Genomic DNA, 18,290 nt, shown 5'->3' with positions numbered 1-18,290 from the left:
TGACTATTACAACCTATAGTGACTATTACTGAGCAAGCCCTAATAGTTAATACTGGGCAGATAATTTTCCTCCCAACTGATTTTTAAATTTTGGTCCCATCTTGTCAGTTTATGCCCAGGGAAGTATATAGCAAACATAAATGTCGTTTATTATGTGTGTCAGAGTAAAAAAGGCTTCAGATTAGACAGTGGTGGAACCCACCTTGCCATTGATGATTTCTTTACATGTCATGTTTGTGGTCATTGAGGATATACATGAAAATAAAAGACAGTTGACAATATTTTGGGACCTGTGAATTGGAGAAACCAGTTCCCAACTTCAGAGCAGTTTATTCATTTGTTTATTCATTTATTCAATAGATATACTTTGAAGCTGGGGCTACAGCAATGAACAGTCTCTGCCATCATGATGGAACTTATGGTTTGGTGAGGGAAACAGACAAATGAATGATATGTAATATTTCAGATAATGATGAGTGCAATGAAGAAAAATAAAGCCAAGGTATGGAGCCAAGCACAGTGGCTCACATCTGTAATGCCAGCACTTTGGGAGGCCGAGGTGGGTGGATTGCTTGAGCTTAGGAGTTCAAGACGGCCTGGGAAATGTTGCGAGACCCCTATCTCTATGAAAAGTTAAAAAATTAGCTGGGCGTGGTAGCGCGCCAGTATAGTCCCAGCTACTTGGAGGCTGAGGCAGGAGGATCACTTGAGCCCCTGGAGATCGAGGCTGGAGTGAGCTTTGATCACGCCCCTGCTCTCCATCCTGGGTGACAAAGTGAGTGGTGTCTCCTAAAAAAAAAAGGTATGGAGATTCTAGAGTGGTGCCAGTGGAGTACAGTTTCAGAGAGGATGGTCAGGGACAGCCTTTCTGCTGAGGTATATCAAGCTCCAAGTGAAAGGAGGGACAAACCATGGGGAAAGCCAGAGAGTGAAGGGCTTGGCATCAGCAGGCTGGAAGTTCCTCCATCTCATAGGTGACCTTAGGTGGCCTTATAGCATAGCATTCGTATTTGCAACTTGGGAAAAGCATTGTGGTAAACAGCAAAGTATTACCTAAACTTCACATTTCAGTACAGTATAACAAAGGAGGGCAAACTAAAGAGACACAGAAGAGTCTTTTTTTTTTTTTTTTTTTTAAAGATGGAGTTTCGTTCTTGTTGCCCAGGCTGGAGTATAATGGCGCGGTCTCGGCTCACTGCAACCTCCGCCTCCCGGGTTCAAGTGATTCTTCTGCCTCAGCCTCCTGAGTAGCTGGGATTACAGGCACCATGCCTGGCTAATTTTTTTTTTTTTTTTTTTTTTTTTGTATTTTTAGTAGAGCCGAGGTTTCACCGTGTTGGCTAGGCTGGTCTCGAACTCCTGACCTCAGGTGATCTGCCCACCTCAGCCTCCCAAAGTGTGGGGATTACAAGCGTAAGCCACCGTGCCCAGCCAGTATTCATCTTTGCTTGCTTTTGTAGTATTATTCATTTAAGATTTTATATTTGTTTATGCTTTTCTTTCTCCGACATCTTTTTCTTTTCATTTAGTTTGAGTTTTCCTTTTATTAAATAGTTGCAGGCCTTTTGACTCTCAGTGGAGGCATTTTCTACTCTGTTCCTGTACTCCCTGATTAATTCATTCTTTAAAAAAATCCTCTAAGATTAATATTCATCATGGGGGATCAGAAAATGAAAGTCTTTTATAGAGTAATTCTGAACTCCAGAATAATTCATTTGTTCTGATGTTTATTAAGGACTTGAAGTTGTTTGTTTGCTCTTTCTGTTTTTATAGCCAAATAAAATTTTGCAATACTCATAATAATATTTGAGTAGAACTTTGTAGTTTACAAAATACTTTCCACACTCACTCACATTTGAACTTTAACAACCCGAGAGCTAGACAACACTGACACTATTGTGCACTTTCACAGATGAGGAAACCTGAGGCTTAGAGAGCAGCGTTTAAATCTGGGTCTTTCTATGGTGCAAGTATGAATGTATGAATGAAAAAATGCTGAACTGTTTTGTTTTTAACACTTGGGATTACTAAAATGGTATGTTTTTTTAAGCAGTCTCATGAAAGATGTAGATGACTTAAGAAGTATGGATCTATAGGGGATTATGGAGAGAGAGGGCTATATATCCCTGATCATTGTGAACAGATACCATGGAAATGGCTTACAAAACCCCTTTTTGTGTCATTGTCAGGAGGAGGATATGAGTCTAAATACTCCTGGCTCTGATTTCATGCAGGAATTTTCATTTATTTTTGTCCAGTTACTTAGACTAAGGCTAACAAATATATAGTTTCCTTCTGGGCAGAAACAGAAGTAATCATAAAGTAAAATAAAGCTTCTTAAAAATGCATTGTCCTAGATTTAAAGAATATTTCCTTAGAAAAGGCTATCTTATTTTGAGATCAAAGGTCTTGAAGACTCTTAAAATTTCTAAAGTATTATAGAATCAATAAAAATCAGAACTAGGAAAGGCCTTAGAGATTAACTCTAGAACCATTAAAATATTTGATCTGGAAGGAACCTTTGAAGAGTCCCAGATCCCCGAATTGTGTGAGGTGAAATTGTGTACTGTTGTGTCCTCAGCATCCTGATGGGGCCCATCCAGTCTCTCCATGGCCTCTTGATTATAGGGGCCTCTTATTGCCTCAAGAATAATCCATTCCACAAATACTGTATGATTTCACTTATATGAGGTAGCTAGAGTAGTCAAATGCATAGAGACAGAAAGTAGAATGGTGTTTTCCTGGGCTGGGGGAAGAGAATATGGGAAATTATTATTTAATGGATACAGAGTTTCAGTTTTGCAAGTTGAAAAGAGTTCTGGAGATAAATGGTGATAATGGTTGTGCAGTACTGTGAACTTACTTAATGCCATTTGAACCACAATTAAAAAAATAAAAACTAAGCAAATGAAGCAGAAAAAAAAAAGAATCCATTCCATTGCTGGACAGCTCTGTTGGAAAGGCTCTCTATGATGACTCCTATTGGTGTAAGTTTTGTACTCCGTAACCACAAGAACGAATCTAACCCTTTCACCTGGATGAAGACACCCAGCATGTCCACCCCAAACAGTCTCTTAAAGCTAAGTAGCCTTTGTTCCTTCACTAGGTCATAATATTTTGTTTTGTTTTGCTTACACTTTGTTTGAATCATGATCAAGATATGGTTCACACATTGTGATTGGTTGATACACCCTTTAAATGTCTGTTAATCTAGCGATTCTTCTGTATCTATTTTTTGCTCACCTATTCGCTTGGTCTCCCGTTTAACTTGTTGAAGAAACTGGGCCATTTTTTCCCTAGAGTTTTGGTACTAGCATCTCCCCGCTCTATAGATTAACATATTCCTCTGTCCTCTGTATTTCCTCTGAGTCGGTAATTGGCTTGAGAGACCTTGATTTATAAATGTTTGTAGTCCAACTACTGTCATCCTTTGGCATCTGTGGGGGATTGGGTACAGGACCCCTCCCTCACCTCCCATCACCACTGATACCAAATTCCATGGATGCTCAAGTCCCTTATATAAAATGGTGCAGTATTTGCATATAACCTATGTACATTCTCCCATATACTTTAAATCATTTCTAGATTACTTACAATAACTAATACAATATAAATGCTATGTGAATCGTTCTATCGTCTAGGGGATAATGAGAAGAAAAAAAAATATATGTTCAGTACAGACAAAACCATCCTTTTTCTTTTCAAATATTTTGCATTCATGGTTGGTCGAATCCATGGATTTTAATCCCGCAGATATAGAGGGCCTACTGAAAATAATAGTTCATTCTAGATCTTTTTTGAGAGTAAAGGGGCACAATTTTATTCCCCCCTCCCCCAACTTTTTGTTTGGAAAAGTTGTAAAGATGAGGAAAAATTATATAATGAACACCCATGTGCCTTTTACATAGAATAATATATTGAACACCTATATGCCTTTTACATAGACTCCCCAACCATTAACATTGTGTCATGTTTACTCTCTCTCTCTGTGCACATTAACATACGAACACACTTAGGTTTGTTTTTTTCTGAATCATTGGAGAATAAGTTACTCTCCAACCATAATACTTTACTCCTAAATTTCAACATAAAGACATCGTAACACTTTCCTCCTATATTTCAACATATATCTGCTAAAAACGAAGATATTCTCCTACATAATCAGAATTATGTTCACTCAAGAAATTTATATTATATATAGTTTATATATTGCCTAATTCTGAGTACACATTACCTTAATTATCCCAATAATATCCTTCATGGCTGTGGATATTTTGTAAAAATCCAGAATCCAACCACAGATCACAGATTATATTTATATTTAGTTTTCATGCCTCTTTAGTCACCTTAATTGGTCCTGCCCCCTGCCTCCCTTCTTTTGAGAAACAGGGTCTTCCTCTGTCACCCAGGCTGGAGTGCAGTGGTACAATCACGACTCATTGCAGCCTCAGCTTCCTCAGGTCAAGCCATCCTCCTACCTCAACTCCCCAAGTAGCTGGGACCACAGGCATATGCCACCATGCCTGCCTAATTTTTTTATTTTGTGGAGATGGGGTCTCCCCATGTTGCCCAGGTTGGTCCTGCCCTTTTTTGGGTATTATATGAGATTTTTTCAAGAGTACAGAAAAGTTGTTACAGAGAATATCCCCCAATTTGGATTTGCCTGATTGTTTCTTTATGATTGGACTCAGGATAAATGTTTCTGGCAAGAATACTGTATAGGCTGTGCTCAGTCCTTCAGGATAGGCACTTGGAAGGCACGTGATGTCACTTTGTCCCATACTCGTTTATAAAGTGTCCACCAGATTTCTCCATTGTAAAGGTACCTTTTCCCCATGGTAATTAATAAATAATCCATGGTGTTTAGTGGTTACCTTTTTAATAGTTTTAAAAACCATATGCCATTGGTCATGGGAGAAATTGTATGGAATAGATTATGAACACATTAGTAAAGAGTTATTGCCACTGATGGAAAGATAATTTTAGACATTTGTTATTCTAAGGAATGGAGGGGAGGTAGCAAAGTAAGAAATGGGCTCTCATGAAGACAGACTTGTGTTTGAGTACAGCTCTACACCTGAACCTATGCAACCTTAAAAATGTTACTTAACTTCTTAGATGCTCAATTTCTTTTCTAAAATGGAGATAATACTCATACCGGGCAAGATTGTTAAGATGATTAAATGAGATAGTGCAGGAGCAGCCTCTAGCCTAGCAGCTGCCCCAGGGCCATTGCATGGGAGACAAGGAGATCCTTCTAGAGCACAGTTTGCTGGATGTATTCATCTTTAGACTTATTTATGAGCCTTCCTTCTTGGGATTAGTTTAAAATATTCATGCATGTTGATGGGAAAATGTGACCAACAGGTTAGGTGCCTTTGTGAAATTTCAAAGAAAGGAATTAAGAGTTTGGAGATTTTTGGTATCATTTTCAGACATCTTAAATACGACTTACCTGTAGTAGATTTGTATAGAATCAAGTTGCCATTTACTCAGACCTTTTTGTGATTGGAATCCACTTTACTTTATTGTAAGGGATTTTTTTAAAAACAGTTTATATGTAGTCTGATTGAGAATAGTGAATCATAATAATCCTGTGACCCATTTACATCCGTTACTGTAAAAGTTTCATTTCGTACAAGTGACAATTTTTTAAAGTTAATTAGACTTGGCTACACGGAGGTTAGCAAAAAGTGCTTTGAATTATCAATAATTCAGCAGGGCAGACATTTCTGTATAATGCAGTGGTTTTATAGAGTATTGTGAGATAGTTGTCCTTAAAATAAATGGTTGTGAGCATACATCAGCATGGTGGGGTTCACTTGAATGTAGCGTGAAGTGATAACATCTATGCTTTCTATTATTGGGCAGAGCGCGGGACATCAGTCTTTCTGGCCATGAACTACTAGCAACCTTTGTCCTTTGTGTTACCTTTAGTTAAAAACGAAAAATGAGCATGAATGCTGGCTGATGGCCATGTCTCTCTCACAGCTAAAAATTCATCTGGGAAAGAAAAATGGGTTTGGAGATTTGGATTTGTTTCATTGCATGAATGATATGTGACATTCTGTAAATTATTTATCACTGCAAGGATGGCAGCAGTAGCTTGAACATTGTTATATCAAATGAAAGCAGGAATCCCATTAGTAAGAGGACCAGGTTTTAGCTCAAATCTATCAGGGGAATGTTGTCACTTTAAAGCCGGATTGTTCTTTTAATTGCTATTTAAAGGAACAAAAGTGTTCCCAAGGTACTGCAGTTGAGCAGTTGCAAGTAATAACTATGGATCCATAATTATGCAGTGCTGATTATCTGGCATTTAAAAAACTGTGGCTAGAGTCAGTGACCAATTTGTTATAGCTTGTCTCTTGGTTTTTCTAGTACAGAATGTTTTATAATCTACTTTTTAACTGGGACTACAGAAATACATTTGCATAGCTACCTCAGAACGGAAAGCCTGTGCATATTATAAGAACAAATTCAGCTGAAAGTAAAGGGAAGATAATGAATGTCCTTGTAAGATGAGATTAGCAGTCATATTAAACAATTTGTGAATGTTTGGCCATGAGATGGTTTTTTGTTTTTGATGACCTGTTGTCCCAAGGAACTAAAGCATTTGTTGGAATCATTATAACCATTGATTTTTTTTGTTCTTAACTAGCATATATTTCCTTCACGTATTCAGTTAGCAGATATATTTATTTTGAGTGCCTGCTATGCACCAGGAAGTGCATTAGGCATTTGGGCTAGAGTGGCTGAACAAATGAAGTTTATTCTATGCTGATGTATATTTAGAGAGTTAGACCTAGCAAAATCTTGTTTTTAATTTACATTTAAAAACATTTGTGATTATGTTGGGTGTTCTTGCTCTGAATTTTTGATTCATGAGATTCAAATATAGAGACATCATAGTAACATTCAGATGGCTAGCAGACAACATGTGTGAAGGCTTGGAATATGCAGTAAAATTACAGTTTTTGTAGTTTTGGCTGTTGAAAATAATGTGACCAGATCTGTAGCCACAGTCAGCTATTCCTATGGATGGGAATACTAGCATTGCTGATAGTAGTAAATAACAATGGAGATACTAAAATGTATGTAGATTTATACATTGTTAAAAGCAATTTTCATACGAGAGTTAAAGGGTGCTAGGGGACTAGACAAATGTGTTGTTTCTTATATAAAGTGGGAATGTCAGGCCGGGCGCAGTGGCTCACGCCTGTAATCCCAGCACTTTGGGAGGCCGAGGCGGGCAGATCATGAGGTCAAAAGATCGAGCCCATCCTGACCAACATGGTGAAACCCCATCTCTACTAAAAATACAAAAATTAGCCGGGTGTGGTGGCACACGCCTGTAGTCCCAGCTACTCAGGAGGCTGAGGCAAGAGAATCACTTGAACCTGGGAGGCAGAGGTTGCAGTGAGCCAAGATCACGCCACTGCACTCCAGGCTGGCGACAGAGTGAGACTCTGTCTATAAATAAATAAATAAAGAAGGTGGGAATGTCAGAGATGGAGGGTTTATCTTTTTTCTTTGGTATGGTGTGGTTTACTTTTGAAGACCTTCGTGCCACAAAAGCCTTGTTAATAATGACCTTTTCAAGTGTCCCACAGAATCCTACTCATTCTATTATTCTGTCACCTAAAAACATAGATATTTTATGTCAAATATTTAGTCGGTGAATAATAGCAACCTGCGCTACAATATTTAATAAAGTTTAAACAGTCTATACATGATATTCATAGACTATAATGCTGAACGGATAATTTATTGTAGGCATATAGATAATAGAAACAATTGAGATGTCCAGTGAATCCTTAATTATGTTCATTTCAGACAAGCTATATAATATATAAAGGTATTAGATTTCACTGGTTTAATAAAAATGACTTCTGAGTCATACATTATACTGAAATGTATTCAGGTAATACTTTAGTGTCAAATAATTTAAGAGATTTATCCCAGCACTTTGGGAGGCTGAGGCAGGTAGATCATGAGGTCAGGAGATTGAGACCATCCTGGCCAACATGGTGAAACCCCATCTCTACTAAAATACAAAAAATTAGCCAGGCATAGTGGCGCGCATCTGTAATCCCAGATACTCGGGGGGCTGAGGCAGGGGAATCGCTTGAACCCGGGAGGTGGAGGTTGCAATGAGCCAAGGTTGTGCCACTGCACTACAACCTGGCGACAGAGCGAGACTCCGTCTCAAAAATAATATGAGTTTTTTTACTAGCAGAAAGTGTTTATTTAAATACGTTATTTAGCAGGTTTTCTTTGTTAAAGAAAGAAGAAGCTTTAAGTGAAAAATGTAAGAAGCTTTTGATTTTAATGTTTTTAATTTTGAAATGGAAAAGTGACAGTATTTTTTATTTTAATTTTGTCATAGCCCCGTGCTGATCCCATTCCAATATGTAGCTTCTGTTTGGGGACTAAAGAATCAAATCGTGAAAAGAAACCAGAAGAACTCCTCTCTTGTGCGGATTGTGGCAGTAGTGGTAAGTTGTGTTTTTCCTATGTGTTGTACAATGACTTCCCATTATCATAGCTTCATGCTATTTATCTATTAAAACTGTATTGTTATTTAAGGCAATTATATGGTAATAGCATAGGCTTTAAATTTTAAAAGAAAAAGTAAGGAATAGAGAAAAAAGTGTGAGTATGTTAGTACTGACATATGGATATTATATATGCTTATATAATACTATACATATTTATGATTAAGCTTTTATTTTATACCAGCATTGGTAATTCAGTGTGGAGATGTCTGCATTATAGGTAAATTCAATGTAGAAAATTCTAAGCTTTCAAGCTGAGTACAACCCCATCTTTAAAAATTAATAGCAAAAAATAAGTAAAAATTAAGCTTTTTCTGTTAATCTTCAAATTTTTTTCCCCAGACTACCCAAACTTTTTTCTCCAAAGTCTTATTTTAAAATTCATGACTATTTCTCTAGTTATAGTAATCTCTAAAAAAAAAAAAAAACAAAAACAAAAATCAACAGAACACCATAGCTAATTCTTGTTTGGGAAGTCTTGAGATATACTGGCTAGGAGCAAACTCAAGAGCCAGCCATAGCCCAGTTCCTCTACCTTGAGTTAGTTACTTGACCATTCTGAGCCCCTGTTTCCTCATTAGAAAATTAGAGATAATGGCAGCACCAACCTCTTGGGTTTTATGGGAATGAAATGTGAGGGCACAAGTAAACAGCCTGGCACAAGGTCTGCAGAACTATGGTAAGTGTACTACAAATGTCAGCCGTGTTATGGTTTAGCATGTTTGATATTGTTATCCTTGATTGCTGCACGTAATTTAAAATTTTATCATCACTTATGACAGCTGCTTGATGGTTGGATAGAAGAAATGTTTCATGCTGAGGAATGACAGTGTTGTGTAATGATTCTTATTCCTTATATGAAGGTTTAACTTGATAGGCCCTTTGTGGTTCAGCAGCTTTCAGGTGCTGACTAGAAGGGAGAGCCTTGGAAATAAGACATTTCAAACCGTGCTTGAAAAATGCATTCTGACAGTCTTTTTGATGGGCTTTACAGATTCATTAAAGTTCTTTTACCTGGCCATGGCATCATGGATAGTGACAAAAGGGCATGGAAACATTATCTGTACGTTCAGTTTAATACATTTCAGCCCCACGATATCCCTGTTTTATGCTGGTGAGGTAGTGCCTCACTCATCAGTTCTGACTCTGTCGTTATCTTTTGGGTTTTCTCACGAGGTTCATTCTGAATGAATTATTCTTTTGTGTAACTGCCTGATCAATTTAGTGGTGTTCACTTGTCTAGGGTTTACCCTTTGTGGTTTTTAAGGTGGTACTTTAAAAACACCCTTCCCTGTTTTTATTTCTTTAGGATCTATTTGTCTGGGTGCCTAGACAGATTAAAGACATACTTAAATGTGGGAAGAAAAGTTCCCTTCATATATTTCCTTACCTCTGGTGATACACTTACTTGAGTTGATAAGAAGTTCGAGATCATTATCTTCTAGATCAGAACTTCAAGGCCTCCTTCACAGGGTATAAAGGTGTAATTCTAAACAGGTAGATCTTAGATTTTCTGATGTAATCAATCTCCCTTTGTCTTTCCCGGATTGAAGACCTGCCAGAGGGGAGGTTGATCTCCTTTATATTTGAGGTCACTGAAAATTTCTTTCCCCTGGTGTTTCTTACTTTTCGCTCAGACTTTTTCAGGGTAAAGCCAGGGGTGTTTAGATACAGTGTTATGTTTTCTCTGTTCAAAAGTATCCTCTTGTTTTCTCTTTTAACAAATGGAGAATAATGACTTGAGGATACTGTCCAGAGGGTTTATGTGGCTGGCGTGGTTTTGTGAGCCAATCTTCCAGTGGAGAGAGCTAGAGGCTTTGGGGCCAAGGTATGGGTCATGGCAGAAATTCAAGCCCTGGGGTCATCATGTCTCTTTGTTGGTGATAGAGGATGCCTCTGAGTGCTTCTCTGGACTCTGCAATGGGATCCGGCTCTAGTGTTGAAGTTCACTTAATCTTCCCTTGAGTGTGCTGTGCCAGCCTGGATTTGGCTGCTTTAGTCAAAAAAACTATTGTTCCTAACTCAGGGAAATGCTTTGTAGATATTTATTCATCTGATAGATCAGAAGAATAGACTTTGTTGTTTTTTCCTCTTTAAATTGAAGGGTCAAAATAAAATATAGTTCATTTTAGGCAGTTTGGGGGTTCTTGTGGTTCTAAGGCTCTGTTTTGACACCTTGGTAATCCTAAGGAAAAAAGAAAACAATAGGCCAGCATACCTCAACAGTGTCCTCAAATAATGGCGGGAGCCCTGTTGTCACAGTTCAGCATTTCAAGTGGGAATTACAGATTAGTTGGGACTCTTAGTTGACCTTATGGAAATGGCTGCCTTCTCACTCTCAGAAGAGTCTATTGGTTCTGGGATTGAATTGAGACTGTTCATAATGATCAAAGGGATCCCAAAATGTAAGTTGTTTATGTGAAAAAATACCCATAGCAGCATAAAACCAGAAAAAGGAAATATAGATGGCAGCCTGTAGGGAGGATCGTTCTTAAATGTGTTTCCCATATGTGCCTGATGCTTTTCAGTCGTCCCTATCTGAAGTACCATTCATATGATGTCAAATTTAGACTCCGCTTAGATTTCATAGATGAGAGTAATAAATGTTTCCTTCTGCTTACATCATAAAGTAAAGCCAATTAGAAATTTATCTGTTTTTAAAGGGGCTCGATGCTTTAAATGGGCAGTATATTCTTTAACAGTTTTTTTCTACTAAAAATTCTTTAAAAAAAAAAAATCATTCAAGTTTATATGTAGTAAAAATGTGAGGTGAGGTATGTAGTGCCCGGAGCCCCGAATATGGTGTCCCTAGCCTGTGTTCTAGTTCTCTTCCGCCACTTGCTGGGTGTGTAACTTTGGTTTTCCTCATCTGTGGGGTGTAAAGGAGAATGTCTGCACCCTGCATCCACAGAGCTATTGTGGGATCCAGTGAGAAAATGATAGGAAGATGATCAGTAACTGTAAAACATGAGACAAATGTGAAGGATTATTCCAACCACTAATATGAATGTGGGAATCATCAGATAGTCTAGGTCTGTGGAAGTGTTAGAAATTATTTTACTTGACTTTCATGGATCAGCCTACTTTGAAATTAACACTGTTATATTCTCTTTGCCTCATTAAGACCAAATTATCTTTAATTAGCTTCACATAAGTATTAGATATTATACCAAATGAAATTTTGTGTCTGCTGCTCAGATTGCCGGGTGGTTAAATCTTACTTACAGATGAGTTGTGTGCATGTGTGTTTTCAAATTAGCAAATCTAAGATAAGTGTACAGTTCAAAATTACAGCATCATTCTAAGTGGAAGCTCATTGAAACGGGAGACAGAAGAAAGGCTGCTGTGATGCAGCTGGATGAGTGAGAGAAATCCCTTTTGTACAATAAAGGGAGCAAGAGCCGTGGAGTAGAATATCAGTGCACCCTCGGGAGACCTGAAGTCTTTCCTGGGTTTGTCTTTATTTGTGTGTTAACCCTGAACAAAACTTGCATGCTCGTGGAGGGAACTGGTGGGGCAGTGTATGGATATATGGACATATAAAAATATTTAAAAAGACCACTAGTTTCTTAAGGTCACCCCAGGAGTTGGTTGCTTAGACATCCAGTTTCACATTGACTAGATGCAGATTGAATCATTAGGTTGGAAAGAAGACTCTTGACTAGAAAGAAACCTAAAGATATGATCCAAAGAAGAAAAGAGGCCAGGCGCTGTGGCTCACGCCTGTAGTCCCAGCACTTTGGGAGGCCAAGGCGGGTGGATCACCTGAGGTCAGGAGTTCAAGACCAGCCTGGCCAACATGGTGAAACCCCATCCCTACTAAAAAAAGGAAAAAAAAAAATTAGCTGGGCATGGTAGCGCATCCTGTAATCCCAGCTACTCAGGAGGCTGAGGCAGGAGAATGGCTTGAACCCGGGAGGCGGAGGTTGAGGTGAGCCGAGATTGCACCACTGCACTCCAGCCTGGGTGACAAGAGTGAAACTCCGTCTCAAAAAATAAAAATAAAAAAACAAAGAAGAAAAAATGGGGGGTTGGGGGAAGAAGGTAAGCCCCATCCCCGCAAAAGCCCAAAGCATAATTGACCATCCAAAGGGATGTAACTTCATTAAAACTGTGCTTGTCTGGGTAATAGTGACCTCTTTGTAGCAAAATCTAATGACCGTTTTTAAGTGTTTATCAAAATCTAATTGGTATCTTTTAATCCACACCAAATAATTTCTCTTAGTCATATTTGATCTTGTAGAGAATCTTTTTTCTTGAAGTGTTCTTTTCCTTTGGCCCCTGTGACACCATATTATCTGTGTTTTTTCTCTACCACTTCTTTCCACATATTTTTGTTAGCCCCTTGGTCCTCTCTCCATTCCCTAAATGTTTCTTCAGATGTCTGTCGTGGCCCTGTGTTTGTTACTTTGCCTTGTAGCTTCTACTGAGCTTCTGATCCTAGATACAGACAACTATAGAGCTTCTCCAATGAGTCTACCCCCGAGGCACCTCAAAGTTAATATCCAGAACAGCTCATCAGCCTTGCACTGCTTCCTCCACCCGAAACAACAGCCACAACAATAACAACAGAAATCCCAGCAAACAAACAGTATCCCACCTCTCCTGGAGGATTTCCTATATTCAGCAAATGGCACACCGTTCGCTACTCACTCAGTTACACAAACTGGACATTTGGAACCATCCTCTGTCCTATTCTTTCACACCAAGGAATCACCAAAAACACATTGATTCTAAATCATAATATATATCTTGAATGCTAAATTTATCGATGCATCCCCACCAGCCAGCCCCACTCAGATCTGCTATTATAATGACCTCAATCTAGGCTTCACCCTTTTTCCTCCAATCCGTTTTCCATACTATAGCCTAAGTTACCTTTTTAAATTATAAATCTGATCACATAATTTCATAAGTGGCTATCAGTTGCTCTTAGGAGAAATCCATATTCTTTAATATAGCCCCCTAAAACTCTTCTGGATTGGGCTCTGGTTTAACCCTATCTTACATCACTATTCTGTTCACGTTCTGCACATTGGTTACATTGAACAACTTGTCTCTCCTTGGATATACCTCGTTCATCTCTCCCTCTGTTCATGCCATCTTCCCTGCTCTTCCCCTCATCTGGTCCCATCCAATCACACTTATCTTTTGGGTCTCTTAGGGAGGCCTTTCTCTAACTTCCTGCTAGATTCTCCCATATCCCTAAGCCACCCCGTTGTAAGGCATTAATGCTCATTCTTGTTTAATGTTTGTCTTTCCTGCTGGGCTATGTGATCTGAAAGGGTGGGAACCGTGCCTTTCCTTTTCCTCACTGTATCCAGTGCTCATTAAATATTAGTTGAAGGAAGGAGAGATGGACAGATGGATGGTCAGATAGCCAGTCTGAGGGGCTTAGTGTCTGAGTCGTTATTAGTTTTCCATTGCTACTGGAATAAATTACTACAGACTTAGTGGCTTAAAAACAACACATTTTTAATCTTATAGTTGTAGGTTGGAAGTCCATCATGGGTCTCACCAGATTAAAATCTGGGTATCAGCAGGGCTGGCTCCTCTCTGGAGACTTTAGGAGAGGATCCATGTTCTTTTTTTAGAGATGGAGTCTCACTCTGTCGCCCAGGCTGGAGTGCAGTGGCGCGATCTCAGCTCACTGCAAGCTCCGCCTCCCGGGTTCACGGCATTCTTCCACCTCAGCCTCCCGAGTAGCTGGGACTACAGGCGCCTGCCACCATGCCCGGCCAATTTTCTGAATTTTTTTTTTTTTTTAGTAGAGACGGGGTTTCACCGTGTTAGCCAGGATGGTCTCAATCTCCTGACCTCGTGATCCACCCGCCTCGGCCTCCCAACGTGCTGGGAAGGAGAGGATCCATGTTCTTATCCATATGGGTTATTGACAGAATTCAATTCCTTGTGTTGATAAGACCGAGATCCTGGTTTTCTTGCTGTTAGGTGAAAGTCATGGCCAGCTTCTACAGGCCACCCATATTACCTGGCTTGCAGCCCCCTCGCCATCTTGAAAGCCTGTGATAGCAGGTGGAGTCTCTCTCATGCTTTGCACCCTTCCTCTTCCTTTTCCCATTTCATTTCTAACCGAGTCCGTAAAAGGTTCTCTGCTTTTAAGGATTAATGTGATTAGATCAATCATGCCCACTCAGATAATCCAGGATAAACTCCCCATCTCTAGGACTGTACCCGTAGTCACTTCTGCAGAGTTCCTTTTGCCACAACAGGTATAGTACGTTTACAGGTTGTGGGAATTAGAGCACAGACGGCTGGGGGGCTGTTGTTCTGCTTACTACAGAGCCTGTGTTTTTTCTTCCTCAGTACTTTCTCCAAAAAGCTTTTCCACTGGTGTGTAGTTCCATTGGTACTTGTTTAATTTTAAATAGTATTCCTTTGGTTTTGCTAGATAAAACTATGGTAAGCTACTAGTACTTGATAATGTATTTGTGTAAAATTGAATGAGTGAATGAATATGTATTATGGCTCTCAAGTCTGATAAATTGCAAAATACAGTAGTAAAACAAACTCCAGAAAGACAAAGCACCGTGAAATATGTCAACAGAGAGAACAAGAATTTTAGAGGAAATTAGCTGGACATGGTGGGGCCTGTCAGTAGTCCCAGCACTTTGGGAGGCCAAGGCTGGTGGATTCTTGAAGCCAAGAATTCAAGACCAGCCTGGCCAACATGGCAAAACCCCATCTCTACCAAAAAAATACAGAACAATTAGCCGGGCTTGGTGATGCGTGCCTGTAGTCCCGGCCACTCGAGAGGCTGAGGTGACAGAACTGCTTGAGTCTGGGAGGCAGTGATCCGTGATCATGCCACTGCACTCCAGCCTGGGCAACAGAATAAGACCCTGTCTCAAAAATAAAAAAATAGGCCGGGTGCTGTGGCTCACACCTGTAATCCCAGCACTTTGGGAGGCTGAGGCAGGCGGATCACGAGGTCAGCAGATCAAGACCATCCTGGCTAACACGGTGAAACCCTATCTGTACTAAAAATACAAAAACAAAATTAGCCAGGCGTGGTGGCGGGCGCCTATAGTCCAGCTACTAAGGAGGCTGAGGCGGGAGAATGGCGTGAACCTGGCGTGAACCTGGGAGGTGGAGCTTGCAGTGAGCCAAGATGGCGCCACTGCACTCCAGCCTGGGCAACAGAGCGAGACTCCGTCTCAAAAAAAAAAAAAAATTAAAATGTTAGAGGAAATTGTTGAGTTTATGAAATCGCTAAACCAGAGATAAGGAATTACTTGATCAGTAGCATTGTTTTCCTTTATCTAATTACTATAGATTGTGTAGTAGTATATCAAGACACGTTACGGTCTTTTGTGTTATTTTAAAGTTGGCCATGAGAAAATAAAATGGAAATATTTCTTCATCCCTCAGCATCCTTTACAGAATCATAGAAATTTAGAACTGGAAGGGATCTATGGCCAATTCTCTTGAGCTAAATGAAGGTAAGATTACTGCCTAAAGGAAAGATAGGCTGAAGATTTTAGAATTTTGATAGGGTAGCTTAAATAGTAGTAGCTGAGATACAGTATTGCTTAAAGTGAGAGAAACCGTTAAGAGAAAGAATATTCCTTTCCCCTGATTGAAAATGGCTGAAATCCACTAATTTTCGAACTGTATAATTATTAAAAAGTCCGTCTTTCATAAGATACCTGTGAGAATAAACAGTAAGCTGTAATATGATGTGAATTACCTTAGTTACTGAATATTAAGTCACAAAGTACAAAAGCAGATTTGAATGTAGAGAAAAATTCAGTGCGTGAAATTGAGGTCATATGTGCCCATGATGTATGCCTTACAGGAAGTCATAAAAAAGAGGGGGGAAGTAAATAGTATACTTTTAAGCTGATGGGACCCATTTGAAGGGTGGAATTTAAATTGCTGTTCTTTAAAAGTTGAGTTTTTACCCCCCTAACTATATAAGGGGACAGAGGGGAGGGCTCTGATCAAAGTAGACCTCTCGCCTCCCCGCTTCAGTGTACTTCTTAAAAGTCGACAAGCAGGCTGTCTTTGTTTGCCGTTCCTGAGCAGAAAGAGGAGATTGATAACATTTTTATCTATTCAGACTTTTTCCTTGCATTCATTTGAATGAGAGAAGCCTCGTAAAAGAACAGTGTCACAGGTTAAATGCATCTGCCTGGGTGTCTCTCCTGCCTGAGGTCATAATCCTGTGACAATATTTTATTTTCTCAACATCTTAAATACAGATGTTTAGAATTTTTTTTTTAAACTCAGGAATAGTGTGCTTTTATTAACGGTATTGGTGATTGATTTTGAATGTTTTTACTTCAAAAAGCCAAATCTCCTGGTGGGTGGAATTTTATGAAGCACCTGTTAAGCTTTAGGGAGGAGGACTTTTTTGGCAGCAATCCAAAATACATATTTAAACAATGAGCCTGCCAAAGTCAGGAAATTATAAAACAGTTTTGAAATTGCAGAATCTGCTTTTTTTATTACCCCTCAGGTTTCCTTTGCAGCTTGGTTGTAAGTTCTTTCACATGGGATTTACTAATGTTCTTACTATTTAAAGACCAGGTTTAAAAAAATAAAATCGAGTTTGGAGATCTCTTCGGGTTTATGTGATAAAAGACCATGAGATTTTAAACTGTACAGCCTTCCAAAGAATCTAGGCTCACACTCCCCACACCTCTTGGAGGAATCTATTACACACTGGCTCATGGCTGGCTCCTTTGAATGGCATTGCCCCTCAGGGTCTCCAGTTTTCCTCTGTGAAGTGAGCAGTAAGACCTGGTGTGTGGAGCGCTGCTAGGTGCAAAGTGTGCCCCAAACAGTGTAGAAAACTCAATGCTCAGGAAAATGGGGGAACCTGCTGAGGCCGTACTTCTTGGTGGGTCCCGTTTAACCGGATCTCTCAGCTTCTTAACTCTGTCTCTCAAATTCACTGTTTCTGCTCCTGCTTCCAGAGTTTAAACTCAGTGACCCAGGGGCAAGATGGCAATGGAATATCCTCTGTCTAGCCCAGCAATGGGATGTTCTTTGTGTACTATTGGATTTGGGTGGGGGAGGGCATCTGTAGTTATGTTAAGCAGCCTTGATATTTTTATTTAGTTATCTGTTGAGTTTTATGATTTCATCACACACAGAGAGCAGGAATTGAACTTTGGCAACTCTCCTCAGTGTGTGGCAAACCAGGACCCCCTGGGTAGATGGTGGTTGATGAAGATGGCAAGTACAGGTGCAGGAGTTAGAACGCCTGAGCCTGAGTTATCTTCAAGTTCTCAAAGGCTTGAGACTGGAATTGGTATAAATTAAGTTCTCTTAGGGAAAACATTTGTACAGTCATTTTGTTACATACAGGGAAAGAAGGCAAGGGGAAAAGGCAGAAAGGAAAATCTGTAATTCGGATTGTCTGATCTGTTGGCATTTTCAAGTTCCTAAGGTTCATTGGCTAGCCTCATCAGCTATCTATTAAATATTAGGGAATGGGAGTTTAAAAAAGTCAAAGGCACCATTCCCATCAAGCAATTTGCTTTTTATTCTCATAGGACACCCATCCTGTTTGAAATTTTGTCCTGAATTGACAACAAATGTAAAGGCCTTAAGGTGGCAGTGCATCGAATGCAAGACATGCAGTGCCTGTAGAGTCCAAGGCAGAAATGCTGTAAGTATGGCTCCCGTAATCCGCCTCCAGGTAACTTGCTAATTTCCAGTGTTAAGGTGTTTTCGTTTTTATAGAGTATGGCTACTTTCTTTCTA

General features: G+C 39.5%; 1 protein-coding gene across 12 annotated transcripts in view; it reads left to right on the top strand.

Moving 5' to 3' along the window:
* The window catches only part of KAT6B (lysine acetyltransferase 6B), a 207,573-nt gene that overhangs the window by 126,498 nt on the left and 62,785 nt on the right, over window positions 1-18,290 (top strand). For all 12 annotated transcript variants that reach the window (XM_054503667.2, XM_054503664.2, XM_054503662.2 and 9 more), the window contains 2 exons: window positions 8,390-8,498; window positions 18,080-18,195. In XM_054503667.2, the coding sequence (XP_054359642.1) occupies window positions 8,390-8,498; window positions 18,080-18,195 (225 nt within the window). The remainder of the gene's footprint in view (window positions 1-8,389; window positions 8,499-18,079; window positions 18,196-18,290) is intronic.

This window comes from Pongo pygmaeus, chromosome 8 (genome assembly GCF_028885625.2).
Source record: "Pongo pygmaeus isolate AG05252 chromosome 8, NHGRI_mPonPyg2-v2.0_pri, whole genome shotgun sequence".
Taxonomy (NCBI): domain Eukaryota; kingdom Metazoa; phylum Chordata; class Mammalia; order Primates; family Hominidae; genus Pongo; species Pongo pygmaeus.
This window is presented reverse-complemented; position numbering and strand designations above follow the sequence as displayed.